The sequence below is a fragment of the Podarcis melisellensis genome (assembly GCF_964234715.1).
Source record: "Podarcis melisellensis genome assembly, chromosome: 16".
NCBI classification, from domain to species: domain Eukaryota; kingdom Metazoa; phylum Chordata; class Lepidosauria; order Squamata; family Lacertidae; genus Podarcis; species Podarcis melisellensis.
Genome location: NC_138533.1, coordinates 17096744 through 17116387, shown reverse-complemented (window position 1 = coordinate 17116387; position 19644 = coordinate 17096744). Strand labels below are relative to the sequence as shown.

Here is a 19644-nt window from a genome sequence, read left to right as displayed (position 1 = left end):
AGCTTTTTCTTCCCAGGCCATGTCATGGTGAACGGACCCATCACACCCATCCCAGTGAACGCCAGGCCTTCGCCTATTGACCCAGTTATCCCTTCTGTTCCTCTGGGTGAGTCTGGGGATCTGACGGGAAGAGGCAGGCAGGCAGTGTGCCACCGCTAAAATAAGAGGCTAGACCTTTGGACCACTTTCTTCTCAACAATTTCCAGACGTACAAGGAAATTTTTTCACCCTCTGACCTCTTCCTCTATTGGGGAGCATGCAGCATCTGAGAATCATGTTAGTTTCACCCTGTGTGTATTTCAGATGCCAGACCCAGTCTTGCTTTCCGTACAGGTGAAATAGCCCCATAGGCAACAATCTTCACCGGCTTCATTCTTCCCATGTGGAAAATCAAATTGCACAGTAATTTCTGTATCATAGTCCTGGGACCCTCTTTCTCCTCTGTCCCACCCCACTCCCACCCCCACAATTTTCCAGCTATACGCTCTTCCTATTTAAAAGAGGGCATCTCAAAGAACCCTGCAGGCAGAGACAAATTGAAATTTGACGTTTGGTTGGTACCAATCTAGGTGAGCACAGTGTAGGAGGAACGAGAGGCAGCTAGCCTAGATTGGAAAGCTTGCAATTTAATCCTCACACATAGCTCTACAAACCTTCGGATGTGTCCAAATGCAGCCGCTTTGTCTGAGAGCATAAAAAGAGACTGTGGGATCAGGGCATCCTGTTCTCACAGTCACCAACCAAGATCCCAAAAGCAGATCTCAAGCATAAGAGCACTCTCCCCTCATGTGGTTTCCAGCAATGGATATATTTCCTCTAAAGGAAAAACAAGCCAATCAGAATGGGAAGCCCCTGGTGGTTGCTTTAAAGTTAACCCATCTAAACATCCAATAAACCCATCTAAACATCCATCCTGCCCACGCATTGTCACTTCCAATCCATAATTGAGTTAGGCCAGGCCTGGTTCCAAAAAGGTACACTGGGAAGGAAGGGGCCCAAGACCTCCCTCCCTTGGGAAGAGTCCAGCCAGCCTTTATTCAGATCCCTTATGAGGCACAGAGGTGGAAGAAAAGAGAAACGTGGTAGTTCATTCAGTTAGTAAAGCCAGAGATGAATGAGAGATGAACTAGACAGAAGGTCAACAGAAGTCAGAGGACATAAGAACATGAGAAGAAACTATTGGATCAGGCCAATGGCTCATCCAGTCCAGCATCCTCTTCTCACATGGGAAGCCTGCAAGCAGGGCCTCAGCGCTCTCACCTCTGGTGGCTTCCAGCAGATGGCAGCCATTGATAGCCCCCTCCTCCGTGAATTAGTTCCAACCCTCTTTTAAAGCCATCCAACTTGGTGGCCATCACTGCCTCCTGTGGGAGAGAGTTCCATAGTTAAAAATGTGCTGCTTGAAGAAGTCATTTTTAAAAAAATCTGCCCCGAATCTTTCAGCACTGGATGTCCATGAGTTTGAGAGAGAGAGAGAAATTTCTCTATCCCCTTTCTTCATGCCATGCCTAATTAGTAAAACTCCTATCTCATTATCTCTTACTTGCCTTTAAGCTAAAAAGTCCCAAACACTACAACCTTTCCTCATAGACAAGTTCCCCCTGATCATTTTGGTTGCCCTTTTCTGAAGCTGTTCCAACCTTTTCTGTGTACAAATATCTCATGATTATTATTTTTAAAAAAAATTAAAAGCCACTGCCGTGGGACAGGATACTGGCTTTGGGCCAGGATGCTGTGGGAAAGCCTGTTTCACGCCTCTGACATTACCTCCCCAGGGCTGCTCTTAGTGATCCTGGAGACATGGGGAGACAAAAAGACTTGCATTGTCTCTCTTTCATTCAGTGAGGCTGTTAGCCACTTGGAGAGTATTGAGGGTGATCTGGATCAGGAAATGGCCCAATTTGGCCGTGATGCGGTGGAGTAGTTCTAACCCAGAATAAAAAGGCATGATGGCTATGCTCTGCCTCCATAGTTGGAGGGTGTAAATGACTCTGAATACCAGTTGCTGGAAACTGCAGAAGAGTGGGGCATTCGAGTCCTTTTTGCCAGTTTCCCACAGGCTTCTGGTTGGCCATTGTGAGAACAGGATGCTGGACTAAGTGAGCCTTTGCCTGATCCAGGGAATCCTCCACAGTGGAATTTGTTCCTTCCTGGAGCGAAAAGTGCTGGGTTCCCAGGACCAAATGTCCCAGCCTGCATCTCACAGCAAGAACTGGGGTTGCTGCGAGTGGGGGGGTGGGGAATTCTCTGTCCATTTTGTTCACTTCACTCTGCTCTCTTTGGCTGAGGTGGGAGACAAATTGCTGCTCTGACTGATGGCATCCCTGATGGTAGGATTCCTGGGAGGCAGTTGGCAGCCACGACTGGGCTTTTTTGAGGTGGGTGGAAGTGGGGGATGCACCATCCTCCTGACAAATCTGGGCCAGATGCCTCTGGATCGCAGCCCTTTCCACCGCATAGCCAAGGGCTTCAGCGCAACTTTTGCCAAGGCATCAGAAGGGATCCAAAGGGTAAGGCGTTGGGTGGCTGTTGGGGGCCATCTGGAAAATGTGTCATGAACGGAGGCAGGGGGAGAAGCAGAGGCGGCATGTGCCACATGATGACATGATGCATAATTTAAGGCTCTTCTGTCTCTTGGAGTTCCACCAGGGCCCATGAGCTGGATGCATTTCAGAGAAGGCTGCGCAAAGGCTTTCCCTTCCCAAGGCCTTGCGATATGGAGTCTTGGAGGCCTGCAGTAACTCCCCATTTATGTGCGTTCAAGACACACATGAGCTCAACCGCGTGCATCACCATGAACTCGGAAGTGGTACGAAATGGAGCAAAAATGGCCCTAAAAAAGCACAAAAATGGCATCGTAAACAGTGCCTAGCAATCCTGCAAGCCTTTGCAAGTGCAATCCTAGGAGCCCTTGCGCCAACCTGGCATAGGAAAATAAGAAATGCCTTATACTGTATTGGTCCATCTAGCTTAGTATTGTGTACACAGCTTTAAATACCAAGATTGGGAACATGCTGAAGCCGGAATAAGTAGTCCCAACTCCTTCATGGATGTTTTGCCAGCGCTTCTCTGATGGTTTGAACTTGCCCCTCACCACAGAGGGACAAATCTGTCAATTTTGGTTCCTCCCACTTTCAAATTTTCCTGTTCAGTTTTCCACATCTTTGCATCAGTTTGCAGCATCCATGTAGCGTAGTGGTTAGATCAGGGGTCAGCAAACTTACCGCGCCTCGGCCTGGTGTCTCCAGCATCGATCGCACGGTAGGCCGGGGGGGTGGGGAGCACGTGCCCATACGTATGCACACACGCTATTTCCGGCGCACTTCCGGGTCAGAGAAACACCGGAAATAGCTTGTGTGCATGTGCACAGGCCTCCTTCTGGTGCTCTTCCGACCCGGAAGTGGGCAGCCTCGCAGCGCAGCGCCGGTAAGAGCGGGCGGTGGCAGCGGGGGTCGCCATGGGCCGGATAAACAAGTCCCGCAGGCTTTATCCAGCCCGTGGAACTTAGTTTGGGGACCCCTGGGTTAGATTGTCAGACAAGGACCTGGAAGAGACCAGGGTTCAAATTCCCCCTTGGCTGTGAAGCTCACTGGATAAGCTTGGGCCAGTCACCTGCCTGCCTGACAGGGTTGTTGTGAGGATTAAATGAGGACAGGGAAAATCACCACCTTGAGCTCCTAGGAGAAAAAGGTAGGCTACAAATTATTATTATCATTATCATTAACGTAAGAGCCTGTCCATGAGTCCTAGAAAAATTTTCTCTATCACTTTCTCCATGCCAGGCATCATTTTATAAGCTTCAATCATGTTGCCTCTTACTCGCCTGTTCTTTCAACTAAAAATTATCATCATCACCACATGAAAATGTGTCAGCATTTTTCTGTGCATTCCCCCTAACACCCACATCTTTGCAAGCAATTTCCCCTAATATAATGCATTTTTATGATACTTTCACTAATACTTGCATTTTATGTGCACACTTTCCCTTGCTATGAATCCAGCATTGGGAACATTAAAAGAGGAACGAAAGGAGGACTCCTCTTACCTCTCCTTTAAAGCCCCATGCAGGGAAGGAACACCAGAACGCAGCAGCAAGAGCTCTCTTTGGAATTCCTTCTGGCCAAATCAGGAGGGACTGTGCCAGTGGGCAACCAAGCCACCAACCGCTGGATCCCACCCCTTGTTGGAACTCCATGCCCATCCACCCCTCAAACTCCACGTGGTCCACAAAGCCCCATGCGCAGTGGTCCACAAGTGGTGACAATCAGCTGGTCGTTGGGTCATGGGAAGCCCTTCTCAAGACCCAGCAAGCAGCAGGCCATTGGTGCTTTGCAGGCTGTCTGTCTCCCCACCTGGATCACGTGAATGGCAAGTGGGCAGCACCACCCACTTGTCAAACCTGGCCTGCGGTGAGGGAGATAACAGTCGGGCCCACTGCCCAGATCCAGTTCACCACCCCTCAACTAAGTCATACTCAGAGCAGACGCACTGAAATCAAGTCCATTGATTTCAACAGGTCCCCGTGGAGTATGACTGACATTGGATATCGCTCAGTGTCCTTTTTCTACTTTACAACAAAATGGTGCTTATCATTCCCAGACAAAGGTGTTTTAAGTGTTGGGACAGCAAAAGCAAATCCCGATCCACTCCTGTAATCGCCACGGTGCTATGATTTGAGTGAGTTTTGGAATGCAAAACTGCACATGCTCGGAGTTTACAAACTTTGGGTGTCTGTGTGTGTGTGTTCGTTTGTGTGTTTTGCCCAATTATTAGAGATGTAACAGCACTTGTAAGCATGGTGGTGGTGGAAGAGAGAAGGCAAATATTAATTGTGTGCTTCACAGCTGAAGTAATAGATGTGGCTGTCTTTTTAAAAAAAAGTGGTTTTGGGAGGGATACGTAAGATTATGGAGCTGAGGGTCTAAAATTACCAAGCAGCTTCTGTGATACCTGGTGATGTGCTGTTCCATCCCACGCCCAGAGAAAAGCCTGCATTCTAAATGAATTATGCAGATGAAGCTAATTTGCATCGATGTGCATAATTCTGTTTAACCATGGAGTGAGGAGCGCCTGGCACCCTCTGCTTGAGTGGTTGGACTCTGTTTATTATCCGCATGTAGAAAATGCTAATACTTCACATTATATAGCAATTTCAGAGTATTCAGGGCATTTTGCATACCTTAACACAGTCGTCCTGAAAGCTACTAGGTCAGTGTATTGTAGATGAGGGTTGTAAGCCATGGAGGACCTAATGACATCTAGGGTGCTTCTGTTTAGGTGTTTATTGTGGCATGGGTGAGACCAAGGACGCTTTTTGCACCTTGGCCATTGTTGACATCCAAAGGCCAGACTGTTTTTACATTCCAAGGAAAATCTGATATTTATTTATTTTTATTTAAAAACACACACACACACTATTGCCTATGACCCATTTACAATCCTAGAATCATAGAACTGCAAAGTTGGAAGGGACCCTGAGGATCATCTAGTCCAACCCCCTGCAATACTACTGGATTGCAGCATTAAGCCCCCAGACTGGAAACACCCCCGGCGAGTTCATGGCAGAGGTGCGACAACCTGACCAGGGCAGAGCAGCATGAAATAAGGAAACTGGGGGATTTCTCCTTCACCCACTTTGCAATGCCAAAGGTGTATTCCCAAATACAGTTGTATCTTGGAAGTCGAACGGAATGCGTTCCAGAAGTCCATTCAACTTCCAAAACATTCGGAAACCAAGGTGCGGCTTCCAATCGGCTGCAGGAAGGTCCTGCAGCCAGTAGGAAGCTGCGTTGGACATTTGGGTTCCAAAGAACATTCGCAAACCGGAACAATCACTTCCAGGTTTGCGGCATTCAGGAGCCAAAACGTTCGACTCGCAAGGCATTCGGGAGCTAAGGTATGACTGTAGTCACACCCGTAACTATTCCACTTGTGTTTTAAGGGGTGTGTTATCTTGTCTCCAAGTGGTAAGAGACTCCAAGGGTGCCAGCACTGGCCCACAGTTCAGTTTCTTTGGAATGAGGCTTTCACCTGGCCTACTGTATAGAATCACCTCTGCGGCCCCAGCTGCTTTTGCCTCTGGCTCTACCCACCACCTGCATGTGGCCCTCAGAAGACTGTGCAAAAGATCAAGCCGCCCTCAGGCTGAAAGAGGTTTCCCTCCTGTGGGTTGTGACTTCACTCAGTTCATTACATTTAACTGAGCAGCTCTCAAGCGCTGGCATTGACCGAGTGGTTATTTCATTCATGGTCAGCAGAGGGAGCTATCGCCATCAATGCAGGGAACTTGCAGGGCAAAGATGAGGAGTGGGGGTGGTTTGGGCTATTTCCCGGGCGTTGTGTGTTTTTGCCCGGGAAATGATTCCATGCTGGGGATCAATAGGAGACGAAAATAACAATGAAAACAAACATCAGAAATTAAAGTGCCAGTCATAGAATCATAGCATTGTAGAGTTGGAAGGGACCTGAAGTTCACCTCCATATCACAACATCATTTTACAGATCTGTGGCCCACCTGTGTTTAGAATATTGTACTCTGTCCAATTCTGGTCACCTCACCTCAAAAAAGTTATTGTAGAGTTGGGAAAGGATCAGAAAAGAGCAAGCAGAATGATCAAGGGAGTGGAACAACTCCCCATCACAGAATCCTAGAGTTGGAAGGGACCACAAGGATTATCTATTATGGAAAGCTGCAGCATTTGGTACTTCTTATTCTAGGAAGGAGGCAAGGAAGAGCTGACATGATCAAGGCGTACAAAGTTATACACGGCCTGGAGAAAGTGGACAGGAAAATGTTTTTTTCTCATAGCAGTGGAACTTGTGGGCATCCATGTTAGGAGAATCAGGACAGATAAAGGAAAAGGCTTCTTCAGTCTGCACAGAGTTTCACTATGGAACTCCCTGCCACAGGAGGCAGCAATGGCCACCAACCTGGATGGCTTTAAAAAGAGGATTGCACAAATTCATGGAGGAGGAGAAGGCCATCAAAGGCACAGACACAGTGCTATGCTCTGCCTCCACAGCTGGAGGACGCAATGCGTCCAAATTCCATTTGCTGGAAACCACAGGAGAAAGCTCTTGTCCTGTTCGTGCGTCAGCCACTGTGAGAACAGGATGCTGGACTAGATGGGTCATGGGCCTCATCTAGCAGGGTTTTTCTGATGTTCTTAGATCTATGCCCAGGGCTAGAGGAGAGGTGGCTTTTTCTCCTTCACCTGACTTAATCCACGCAATGCAGGCTGGGTTCCCCTTTTGCTGAAATGCAACGCAAACAACCCCCTGCGAAAATCTGCGGGTGGGAGAGGAAGAGAGAATCTGCTTGTTTCTCGTTAACGCCTGCTAAATATTTGATGGGTCTAACGAGCCGGCGTGGAAATCTTCATAAGTGTGCAGGGTGGCGGGGAGGGAGCGGGGGCAGGCAGATATAATAGCCGCCTGATTTACAAGCCTCCCTGCTTTTTTATGATTGATACGTGAGGTTCAGTTTAATTATATTGGATTCCAGCCTTGTATCATTATTACAGCAGTTTATTTTCTTTGTCAGCGGCTAATCCCCAACCTAAGCCAAGCATTAAGAGAATGAAATAAGGCTGTTTAAATCTTATTAAATTTCCCCCGAGCCAATAGTTAAATCCGTAGCGTGTGTATGTGTGTGTCTTAGAGGAGATGCTGCAGACCCCGGAAGAGATAGCCCTCGCCGCTTCTGTAAGGGGGACGCGCACACAGCCCACAGGCCCGTTAGCTAATGGGGCATTGCATAGGCAAGCCTTCCCCAATTTGGTGCCCTTCAGATGTTTCAGATCAAATGTCCCATCAGTCCCAGCCAGCATTGGTAGGTCCAACACCAGTGAGAGGCAGTGTGGTGTAGTGGTTAGTGTGTCAGACTAGAACCTGGGAGGCCAGGGTTCAAGCCCCACACAAACATGAAGCTCCATGGGTGATCTTTGGCCGGACCAATGTACACCACCTTGAGCTCCACGGAGCAGGAGAAGGTGGTATATCAGTGTAATAAATAAGTAACTCTGAAAGGCACCCAGTTGGGGAAGGCTAGGTTAGACCTATTAGCGCACAGCTCACCTACATTTTTGGACCCGTGCACCACTTGAAAAACCGCAGGCTTTTTTCAGGCAGTACGTAGTTAAACTGTGGAACTCCTTCCCACAGGAGGCAGTGGGGGCCACCAGCCTGGATGGCTTTAAAAGAGGATGGGACAAATTCAAGAGGAGGGTAAGGTGGGTCAGTAATTCCCACAATGACAGTCAGACACAGAAATGCTTCTGTATACCAGTTGCTGGAAGCTGCAGGGGGGGGGAGTTGCTCTTGCACTTGGGTCCTGTTTGTCGGCTTCCAGTTTGGGCATCTGGTTGGCCCCTGGACTAGATATGCCATTGGTCTAATCCAGCAGTCTCATCTTACGTTCTTTCGTGGAAAGCGTTAGAGGCCCTCACAGCCACACCGCAACCACATTTGCCGCCTTGAGTTTCTGTGAGGGAAAAGTGGTAAGTAAGTAAGTAAGTGGGGCAGGAGTGTTTTAGCTTCTTCTGCCCCCCCCCCATTAGTGAGGGAGTTTCCTGGAACTGGGGAGGTTTTGCAATCTCCAGGAAAATCTCTGCCTGTCTATCTGTCTGTCTCTCAATCACACACACACACACACACACACACAGAGAGAGAGAGAGAGAGAGAGAGAGAGAGAGAGAGAGAGAGAGAGTCTACACCAGGCATAGGCAACCTTCGGCCCTCAAGATGTTTTGGACTACATCATCCCTGACCACTGGTCCTGTTAGCTAGGGATCATGGGAGTTATAGGCCAAAAAATCTGGAGGGCCGAAGGTTGCGTATGCCTGGTGTAGACAATGAAAAGGCCTTTCCCCTCAGGAAGGGGAAGAGCAGTTTCAGGGATCACAACTGGAGAAGGAAGAGTTAATTTCCTCCCCTCCCCCTTGCCATTTGACTTCGAATTGGGTGTGGCTGTTTTCAATTAATGCCTTTCCAATTGTGACCTCCACAAAAACCATGCCCACCCCCATGCAGCAATTAGTCTTGAAAGACACCTTCTTTTGGCTACAATATATGGCTCTCCCCCCTCCCATAATACCTAACTGCAGTGAGTGGTGGGACTTCCAAAGGAAGGCGAGAGGTGCCAAATTTTAGCATTGCGCAAGGAGCCGCTGAAATTTGAAAGCCCAGAGTCCACCACTGGGCTGACGGGAGTCCAAGATGGTCATGCTGCTGGGACTGGTGGGAATTGGAATCTAAACTAAGTGAAGGGCACCGAGTTGGGGAAAGCTCTTTCCAACAGTGGCCAGTCGAGCTATTTCCACAAAGTCCTCTGATTCAGTTTTTCCCCTGTGTTCACCCCTCCACTCCCTGTCTTTCCATAACAGGTCAGCCACCCACCGGTTTCCGAGACGTCCTTCTCCGCGAGGGCCCTTCCGGGTTTGCCAAGGCCATTCGCCAGCACCGGGGCTTGCTCCTGATGGACACCACCTTCAGGGATGCTCACCAGTCGCTTCTGGCCACCCGAGTCCGCACCCACGACCTGAAGAAGATCTCACCCTTCGTCGCGCACAACTTCAACAACCTCTTTAGCATGGAGAACTGGGGAGGTGAGAGGTGTCCTGGGCCAGCTAGAGGGGGCTGCCAATGGCTGCTGCGGCTGTGCTTCCCCCCAGAGTCAGACGCAGGAGGGCTCTGAATGCTAGTTGCTGGGAATCGCAGATAGGGAGAGTCCTGCTTGCGGGCTTCCCATTGGGGCATCTGGTTGGCCGCTGTGGGATCAGGATGCCAGACGAGATGGGCCTTTGGCCTGATCCAGCAGCCAGGCTTTTCCTATATTCTGTGGGCGAATGCCACCCTCAGCAGCAGGCAATTCCAGATCTTCGGTTATTTAATATTAAGGGAGCCACACTCGGCACATGCTCTTCTCTTAAAAAAAAATTTCTTTTTATTGATTTAAACATGAACTTGCACTGCAATAACACACAAGAACAAAACAACAACAACCACAAAGCGAAAGAAGAGAACTGAATGAGAACTAAAGTGAAACATAAACACTCAAATTTGGCTTGTTTCATTCACATTCCCTGGGAAAAAATGTTATTATGACTAGTGTTGGAGGTAGTAACATTTTGAAAACAATTTATTTTACTTATAAATATCAGGACATCGTCCTCAAGGTCGCATGATATTCTTACATAAAGCTAAGAAATCCAAATTATGGCATATCTCACAGGAGGCCTTTGAACACTTCATCATTAGTACATGAATTTTTACCGCACAGCTGAAAATAAATCTTGATTTGTGTGTCCTCTGATATGCCTTAATTTTTGAGTTCAGTACATTCTCGGGTCCGTTCTCTTCCTAATTATTACCATTTTGTAGAAGCTGAGCCCTTGAGGCTTTCAAAATGAGCCTGGGGAGGAAGAGGGTTCACATCTTGAGCCCCCAATTAAAAGCTCCTCCAGACATGGCTCCCAGCCACAATGGTTGTGTTCCACCTCCACAGCCAGAGGCATCAATGCTTCCGAATACAATTTACTGGAAACTCCAGGAAGGGAGAATTGCTCGTGTGCTGGGGTTCTGTTTTCTGGCTTCCCAGAAGAGGCAACTGGTTGGCCACTGTGAGAATAGGATGTTGGACTACATGGGCCATTGGCCTGATCCAGCTAGCCCTTCTTATGTTCTTGCAACATTGCACTGATGCTCTACTCCCTCTACCTCCTCCTCTCATCTACCATCCTCAGGTGCCACCTTTGATGTGGCCATGCGCTTCCTCTACGAATGCCCCTGGCGCCGCCTCCAAGAGTTGCGCGAGCTCATCCCCAACATCCCCTTCCAGATGCTGCTGAGAGGGGCCAACGCTGTGGGCTACACCAACTATCCAGACAACTCTGTCTTCAAGTAAGTTCCTTGGGTGATGATCTGCAGTCCGGCTTCCCAATTATGCAGGATAAGCACATTTTCTAAAATTACGTGAGCAGTTTGGGGGAAAAATAGGACTGACTCAGACCATTGGTTCATCTAGTTCAGTATTGCTTACACCGACTGGCAGCATCTCTTGGGGATCACGGGCACGGAGTCTCTCCCAGCCCTTCTCGCAGGTGACATCTGGGGTTGAACCCGGGACCTTCTGCATGTGAGGCAAACGCTCTACCACTTGAGCTACGGCCCAATTTGTATTTGTATGCCACTTACATTTCAGCAAATCTCTACTCAGTTTACAATGCATGTTAAACTAAGTAGCTTAAATACTGATTCTGCCTGGATAGCTCAGTTGGTAGGGCATGAAGCTCTTAATCCCAGGGTCATGAGTTTGAGCCCCACCTTGGGCAAAAGATTCCTGCATTGCAGGGAGTTGGACTAGATGATCCTCTGTGTCCCTCTGCAATTCTGCGAATCTATAAGGCAAATGCAAAACATTGCATTCTATAAAATAGGATGTGGGGGTCTGTAGGGTGAGGGTTGGAATTCCCTCATGCCCCCTTCGTGCCCCAAGCCCTCTTCCCTCAGCGATCCTGCATGTTCCCTTCCTCAGGTTCTGCCAAGTGGCCAAGGAGAACGGGATGGACATTTTCCGGGTCTTTGACTCCCTCAATTACCTGCCCAACATGCTGCTGGGGATGGAGGCGGCTGGGCAGGCAGGAGGCGTGGTGGAGGCCGCCATCTCCTACACAGGGGATGTGGCTGACCCTAGCCGGACCAAGTACAACCTGGACTACTACGTCAACCTGGCCGAGGAGCTGGTCAAAGCTGGCACCCACATCTTGGCCATCAAGGTAAAAGGAAGTCCGCCACTGGTCTGAACCCCACACAGCGGAGGGGCTCATTCCCTTCCCTGTTTTGGTTCCCACTGCTTCCGCCTTTTTCCTTGTGGCTCCTCCCATATTGTGCTTCGGCTCCTCCCCTCTCACTGACTCCTCCCTTAATAAAGCCCCGCCCTGGCCTTACCCTCCCCCACCTTGCCCTCACACCAATCCCTCTGCAATTCCCACCTCGGCCTCCCTGAACGCCTCTCTCTCTATTTCAGGACATGGCCGGCGTCCTGAAGCCACAGGCCTCCTCCATGCTGGTGTCGGCGCTGCGCGAACACTTTCCCAACATCCCACTGCACATCCACACACACGACACTTCGGGCGCTGGGGTGGCCTCCATGCTGGCTTGCGCCGCCGCAGGGGCCGACATCGTGGACGTTGCCGTGGACGCCATGTCTGGGATGACCTCCCAGCCGAGCATGGGCGCCATGGTAGCCTGCACCCGCGGGACTGAGCACGACACAGGTGCGGAAATCGGGCACTAGGAGGAGGGAGGGGCTTCCAGAGATTAGCGAGGTGGGACTTTCTCTTGAAAGAAGGGAAGCAGGAGGCCTTGAGGTTTGTCCCCGACACCACAGAGGCACCATACATGATGGTGCAAGCCACCATGGCTTCTTCACCCAAAGCATTCTGGGAGCTGTTGAAGGGTGTTGAGGGTTGTTAGGAAGCCCCTTATAAACCTCACAGAGCTACAGTTTATAGAGTGGATTAACAGTCTAGAAGGAACTCTGGGAGTTGTAGTTCTTTGAGGGGAATAGGGGCCTCTTAACAACTCTCAGCACCCTTAACAAACTACAGCTCACAGGATTCTGTTATAGCATTCTGTTTGGCTTTTAAATGTATTTTATTTCACTAAAAACAAAAACAAAGAAAAAGAGCGTAGTAAAATATTGTTACAGCAGGTTGAAAGCAGCGTAAGGTTGGGTGTTATCACTGAACTTGTTCTGAAACATTCCTGAAAAATATATTTTTTTCCACAAACCTGCTAGGTTAGTTTAGATGTATTCTTTTACAATAAATTAGCTTAATCATAGCTATAAGCCAAATTTTCTCAGTCCAGTTCAGATGTATTAGAAAATATGCTTCCCCCTATTTTTAGCTATTATAACTTTAGCAGCAGTTATAAGGTTGAACACCGTTTCTTGATCATTTTCTATAATAACCTATTTTAGATGACCAAGCCGAAATATTATTGCTTCCAAAGGGAATATAATATCCTAACCTATCAGAGATATTAGCCTGAATGGTTTTCCAGAATATTTCTATTTGAGAACAATCCCAAAAGATATGTATGTAATCTGCTTTATTTAATTTGTATAGCCTTTTAAATGTGTGGTGTGAATGTGACCCATGCTTTGGAAGCTAGCTAAAGGCATGTATTTTTACCATAGCTTTTGAAAATTCTGATGGTTTACCTTCCTGTTGAGTAACTCTATGCTGCTTCTGGTGTTAGTGAGATGGTTTTGATGTTATTTAAATTATTAAGAATTTTGACACATCTTCCTAAAACTCCTGATTGTTTTGTAACCAGCTGTGGGACCTTTTGTTGAAGGGTTGGTAATAAGACATACAGTGGTGCCCCGCAAGACGAACGCCTCGCAAGACGAAAAACCCGCTAGACGAAAGGGTTTTTCCGTTTTGGAGGCGCTTCGCAAAACGAATTTCCCTATGGGCTTGCTTCGCAAGAAGAAAGCCCATAGGGAAATCTCCGGGGACCTCTTTTAAATGCTGGCGGTGGGGAGCAAAGCCTTCCCCCCCCCCTGGCCTTCAGAAGAGGTCCAGGAAGGCCGGCGGGGGCCGAAAGGCTTTCCTCCTCACCGCCAGCATTTTAAAAGCAGTCCAGGATAGCAGGGAAGCGCTTCCCGCTATCCCGGATGGCTTTTGAAGGCAGGCGGGGGGGAGCAAAGACTTTTGCCCCCCGGCCACCTTCAGAAGAGGTCCTGGCCCCCGCCCGCCAGCATTCTAAAAAACCCCGGGACAGAGGAGGCTGTCCGGGGCGATCTTAAAATGCTGGCGGGCGGCAGCGCTGCCGCCCGCCAGCATTTTAAAAAACCTCGGGACAGCGGAGAAGTCCTCTGCTGTCCCGGGGTTTTTTTTTAAATGCTGGGGGTGGGAAGAAAAGCCCTTGTCCGCCCCCCCCCAGCCTTCAGAAGAGGTCGGGGGACAGACTGTCCCCGGACCTGGTCTGAAGGCGGTTTCCATAGGAACGCATTGATTGATTTTCAATGCATTCCTATGGGAAACCGTGCTTCGCAAGACGAAAAACTCGCAAGACGAAAGAACTTGCGGAACGAATTAATTTCGTCTTGCAAGGCACCACTGTATTTAACAAATTGCTACTGCGAGATGTGGCAAAGGCTTCAAAAAGAGCTAGCCCAAAACATTTGATTGCCTGAGGCAAACAACAAAATGGCGCCCTCTCTCCCTTACACATAAGAGCCAACCAGTTGGCAGTTGTATCTTTCTTCAAGACTGGTGATGGGGCCACACCCTCCACTGCCCCTGAGAGCAGCTTAGGGGGTGCAGTGCAGGCACAATTCTTCCCCCCAGCACTTCAGCATTGATTCCCAAACCCTAGCATCTGCCCCCTGAGGTATTCACCTCATCCTGTCTAATGGAAGGGCTGGCCTCCGTGGCTTGTAAAAGAGGACTGGACAAATGCATGGAGGAGAAGGCTTTCAGCATCTGCTAACCCCAATAGCTACTGTTCCCCACCTGGGCTAAAGCAACGAGGCTTCCCATTCCTTCCCCACTACATAGAGCTCTCTTTCCCCCACTCAGGCATCCAGATAGAGAAAGTGTTTGACTACAGTGAATACTGGGAGATGGCGCGGGGCCTCTACGCCTCCTTTGACTGCACGGCCACCATGAAGTCCGGCAACGCAGATGTGTACGAGAACGAGATCCCCGGAGGCCAGTACACCAACCTCCACTTCCAGGCCCACAGCATGGGGCTGGGGAACAAGTTCAAGCAGGTGAAAAAGGCCTACGTCGAGGCCAACAAGCTCCTTGGGGACCTCATCAAGGTAAGTGACGCTTCATCCAGGGCCCAACGCCCAGCGGCTTCCCTCCCATCCACAGCAAGGAGAGGAGGAAGGACGGGCCTTTGGGGCAGCCAGGGCACCAAATAATCTCAAGGTCATGAGTTCGAGCCCCATCTTAGGCCAAAGATTCCTGCATTGCAGGGGGTTGGACTAGATGACCCTCGTGGTCCCTTCCAACTCTACAGTTCTATAAAGATGCCATGGGGGCTTTGTGCTTTGGGGTTGGAGCAACTCCTCCAGTTGCAGACTGCAGCATTTGGGACTTTTTAATTTGGAGGAAAGGCGAGTGGAGAAAAAAGTTTGCAAAATTCTTCATGGCGTGGAGAAAGTGGAAGGAGAAAGGCTTTTTCCTTTCCCCGTGACACTAGAATTTGGCAACATCCACGGCAGATGGATGGATTTATTTAATTGCTTTGTAAAAATTTTATGCCTCTTAACCATAGGGAGAACCAGTGGCTCATTGACCCTCTCCCAAGAGGGAGCCGTCTTCTCACCTCTTCCCTCTTCTTCCCCCCACCCCTTCCTGCTCCCTGCAGGTGACGCCCTCCTCCAAGATTGTGGGCGACCTGGCACAGTTCATGGTCCAGAACAACCTGACGCGGGAGGAAGTGGAGGCTCAGGCGGACGAGCTCTCCTTCCCGCTCTCGGTGGTGGAGTTCCTGCAGGGCTACATTGGTATCCCCTATGGGGGGTTCCCAGAGCCCTTCCGCTCCAAGGTAAGCACCTTTGGTGTCAGGCGTGGAGAGTTCTCTCCTCCCTTCTGCAACTTCCCAGATTAGATTTAATGAGCAGTTGGTAGATTCATAGTTCTTCTATTACAGCGTCATGTTCTGAGCAGAAATACACAGCTCTCAGTAAGGAAGCAGTTGCCTAGTCTAATCATTCTTCCGGCTACTGCAGCATTTTGGGCACCAACAGGAAGTTCCCCCCTCCCTCTGACTCCTTTCTTCTCTGATATGTTCGGATCTCCAAGTCCGAGGGGAGGTCCCCCACATTCTCAAGAGACGTCTCCACTAGCTGCCCCCTCCCTTCTGGTTCTGTTGTCATTATCTTGTAACTGGGTAACTACCCCCTCAGCTGTTCAGCTCCTGCCTCTCTCTCTGCTTCTGAACATGCTGTGAACAAGGGAGGCAACTCTTCCCCCTCCAACTCTCCATCGGAGAGAAGCTGGTCTGCCACAGAATGCATTCCCCAGTCCTCGTCTTCAGACCATTCCCTGACATTGGGGTTCCATGGATGATAATCATATCAGACATAGGGCTGCCACCCCTACTCACATTGTTCGCCAACGCAGTCTCTTCTTACTAACTCCCACCACCCTTCTGGTCAGTGACCAAAATAAATCAATTCATAACTCCCACCACTCACTTTACCCCTCACACAAACCCCCAGCCCCTCATACCCCTACCATTCTCACAGCTTCTTCAACCGACATTTTCTTCTCGGTTCCCTGCAACGCTGCTTTATTCCAACTTCTGTTGTTGCTTTAGACCACCAATTCTCCCTCTCCCTTTTCCCCATCTTGATTTCATGCAAATCCAGGTTTAGGACGCAGCATTGCAAATGCTACACTGTGGTGGTGGTGCATTTTTATGTATTTAGGGAGATAGCCAGGTCAGTCATACTCTGAGGAGACACTTTGAAATCAGCAGAGTTAAGTTACATCAAGTCTACCGAATTCAGAAGGTCTACTCTTGAGTGGGATTAACTGGGTCACACCTCAGGAAAATCCTTCTTAAGCAAGAAGACATTACAAGATCTTTCTTCATTTCGGCTGGTAACAGCTTCCGGAGGGCTGGAGGCACAACACTAAAAGGCCCATTTCTTACATAAACAAAGCACACCTCTGGAACATGCAGTTCTCTCAGCAGTGCCCTGTCTGAGTTTCCAGGCAGGGATCTCTGGGGCGAGGTGATCTCTGGTCCTCAGTTGTTTCCCAGCCCCTGGTCAAGACCAGTCCGCCTGAGTCACCCCATCAGGGACACGAGCTGTTGTCTCCTTTGCACTCCTCCAGGTATTAAAAGACCTGCCCCGCGTCGAGGGCCGCCCGGGGGCCTCCCTTCCCCCCATGGACTTTGTGAAGTTGGAGAAGGAGCTGTGCGAACAGCACGAAGAAGAGATCACCCCAGAGGACGTTCTCTCAGCTGCTATGTACCCCAAGGTCTTCAATGAGTTCAAGGATTTCACAGCCAACTTTGGCCCCGTCGAATGCCTCAACACCCGCCTCTTCCTGGAGGGGCCGAAGATCGCGGAAGAGTTTGAGGTGACCCGAAGGGTGGGGGGCAGAGATTCACACAAACCCCTTTGCCAAGAGGCAGAGAGAGTGGGGCGCCTCCAACCTGGGTGTAGGTGCTCTTCCCCAGTGATCTGGGGGTGGGGGGGACCATTATCAGAAGCTGGCAATGTCTCAACGAGGGACAGTTATTTGGCCCTCCCCACACTAAGGTACCTTGGGTGCAGCAGTACCACGTAGTCAGACTGGATGTCTTTCCTAACCCAGCCTGGAAATGTCATTACAGAGCAGATGTTTGGTGACTGAGCTAAAGTCGTGTCCTCAAAAACAAAACAAGGTTCTAGTCTGCATGTTTTTGCATAAAGGGCTGGTCTTAAATAGGAATCACCTGGATAGTTCAGGTGGTTAGAGTGCGGTGCTGATAAAGCCAAGGTTGCCTGTTTGATCCCCGTATAGGACAGCTTCATATTCCTGCATTGCAGGGACTTGGGCTACATGATTCTATGAATCTGTCTCAGCAGTCAGACCGTAGTTTCATTTAGCTCAGTATCCTCTTCACAGAAAGGTTCAGGAAACATCTGCCTACTGCATCTATCTGGCTCAGTGCTATCTGCACTGACTGGCAGCAGCTCTCGGTGGGTTCACGAAGGTGTCCCCCAGCCTTACCTGGAGATGCCAGGGATTGAACTTGGGACCTTTCTGCATGCAAAGGAGATGCTCTTCCCCTGAGCCTTAGCCTAGCAGGCCCTCCAGGGCAAGGGAACTCAGAGCTCACTGTCTTCCCAACACGTAGGTGGAGCTAGAACGTGGCAAGACCCTCCACATCAAAGCCTTAGCACTGGGAGACTTAAACCGGGCTGGCCAGAGGGAGGTCTTCTTTGAAATGAATGGACAACTGCGCTCCATCCTGGTCAAGGACACAAAAGCCATGAAGGTAAGATTACCCTGCGGATTTTGCGTGCTGCAGCAGAAGCTAACTTTAGTTAAATGTATATTATTATTATTATTATTATTATTATTATTATTATTATTATTATTACCCTGTTCATCTGACTGGGTTGCCCCAGCCATTCTGGGTGGCTTCCAACAAATTATAAAACCATAGTCAAACATCAAATGTTATAAACTTCCTTACACAGGGCTGCCTTCAGATGTCTTCTAAAAGTCAGGTAGTTGTTTATTTCCTTGACAACTGACGGGAGGGCGTTCCATGGGCGGGTGCCACTACTGAGAAGGCCCTTGAACCCTTGATTGGAGCACACATTTAGTTGAAAGCTATAAAATAAAACAAGAAAGCTTATGGTTATCGAGAGCCAGTGGTAGTCTAGTAGTTAGAGTTTCATACTAGAACATGGGAGTGACCGGGGTTCAAATGCCCCCACTCGGCCATGAGACTCACTGGGTGACCTTGAAGGCCAGTCACTGATGCCTCTCATCACAATCCACCTCACAGGGTTGTTGTGGGGATTAAAGAATGCGGGAGCACCAGGCACACTACCTTGAGCTCCTTGGGGAATAGGTGGGGTATGAAGGCATCAAATAATTAGGAAAGGGTTTGACAGTGGAACAGACTCCCACAAGAGGTGGTACACTCTGCTTCTTGATAGGAAAAAGTTCTGTAGTCCTAGCTAACTATCTAGTTGGAGAACTAAAGAAGCCATGCTTGCCCCTTCATTCTCAGAAGATACATCCAAAATGGCTCTCAACTCAAGGTCAAATGAGAATGGGAGGAGGAAGTTGTGAATAGGATGCAACCTAAAAAGTATCAATCTAACTTCAAAGGGTAGAATGAGATCAGCACAGAGTTCAAAGGTATGGGGATAATCTGGGAATCTGGAGGTCTCTATCTGTTTAAACGCCGTGCTAACCCCTTTTCTGAGTGGCACCCAGACTTCCAACAGGTAATAAATAGGCAGGCTAGCCATGAGCAAATAAGGACCAGGGATAGATAAGTGGGTGGACAAGCTGGCGCCAAGATCCAGATCACAGCTTGCAAGATTAGACTTGCAGTTCGGGAAGATGAATCGAGTGCCCTTTCGGGTGCGTTTGTTTTGCTCGATTTGGATGCTTCTCTAATCATTAAAATTCATCCGTGCCCTCCTGGAAAAAAAATAATCTTGCAACCAGCAATGCAAATATTAAAAATAAAAAGATTCATCAGCACTGAAATGCCAGTAACAATCAGCCTCAGAGGTGAGTAAGTAGGGGGTTGAAAATACAATTCTTACTCACCAGCGGTGATTTGACAAATGACAATACAATGCTGGTATTGCATCCCTTTGGGGCCTGGTCCCTTCTCATCTGATCCAGCACCTTACCCTGCATCCTGTTCCCAACAGAGGGCTCAGCCAGACCCATCCAGGAGATCCCTAAGAGGGGGCATGAAGGAAACAGCTTCCATCATGGCAGGAGAGATACACATGGAGGTTCTCTTGGCTAACCGCTGAAAGCCGACAATAGACTCCCACTCCTCCTCCTCCGTGAATCTCTATCTCCAGTTACATTTTTAAACAATCTATGAGCCAGTCTACATGTCCAGAGGACTGATAGGATGTCA

At 49.1% G+C, this 19644-nt stretch overlaps 1 protein-coding gene across 7 annotated transcripts in view; it reads left to right on the top strand.

Moving 5' to 3' along the window:
- The window catches only part of PC (pyruvate carboxylase), a 250399-nt gene that overhangs the window by 228635 nt on the left and 2120 nt on the right, over nucleotides 1-19644 (top strand). For all 7 annotated transcript variants that reach the window (XM_081892242.1, XM_081892239.1, XM_081892241.1 and 4 more), the window contains 9 exons: nucleotides 17-106; nucleotides 9384-9605; nucleotides 10743-10899; nucleotides 11534-11774; nucleotides 12026-12275; nucleotides 14592-14836; nucleotides 15391-15570; nucleotides 16869-17117; nucleotides 17881-18021. In XM_081892242.1, coding sequence (XP_081748368.1) covers nucleotides 17-106; nucleotides 9384-9605; nucleotides 10743-10899; nucleotides 11534-11774; nucleotides 12026-12275; nucleotides 14592-14836; nucleotides 15391-15570; nucleotides 16869-17117; nucleotides 17881-18021 — 1775 coding nt within the window. The remainder of the gene's footprint in view (nucleotides 1-16; nucleotides 107-9383; nucleotides 9606-10742; nucleotides 10900-11533; nucleotides 11775-12025; nucleotides 12276-14591; nucleotides 14837-15390; nucleotides 15571-16868; nucleotides 17118-17880; nucleotides 18022-19644) is intronic.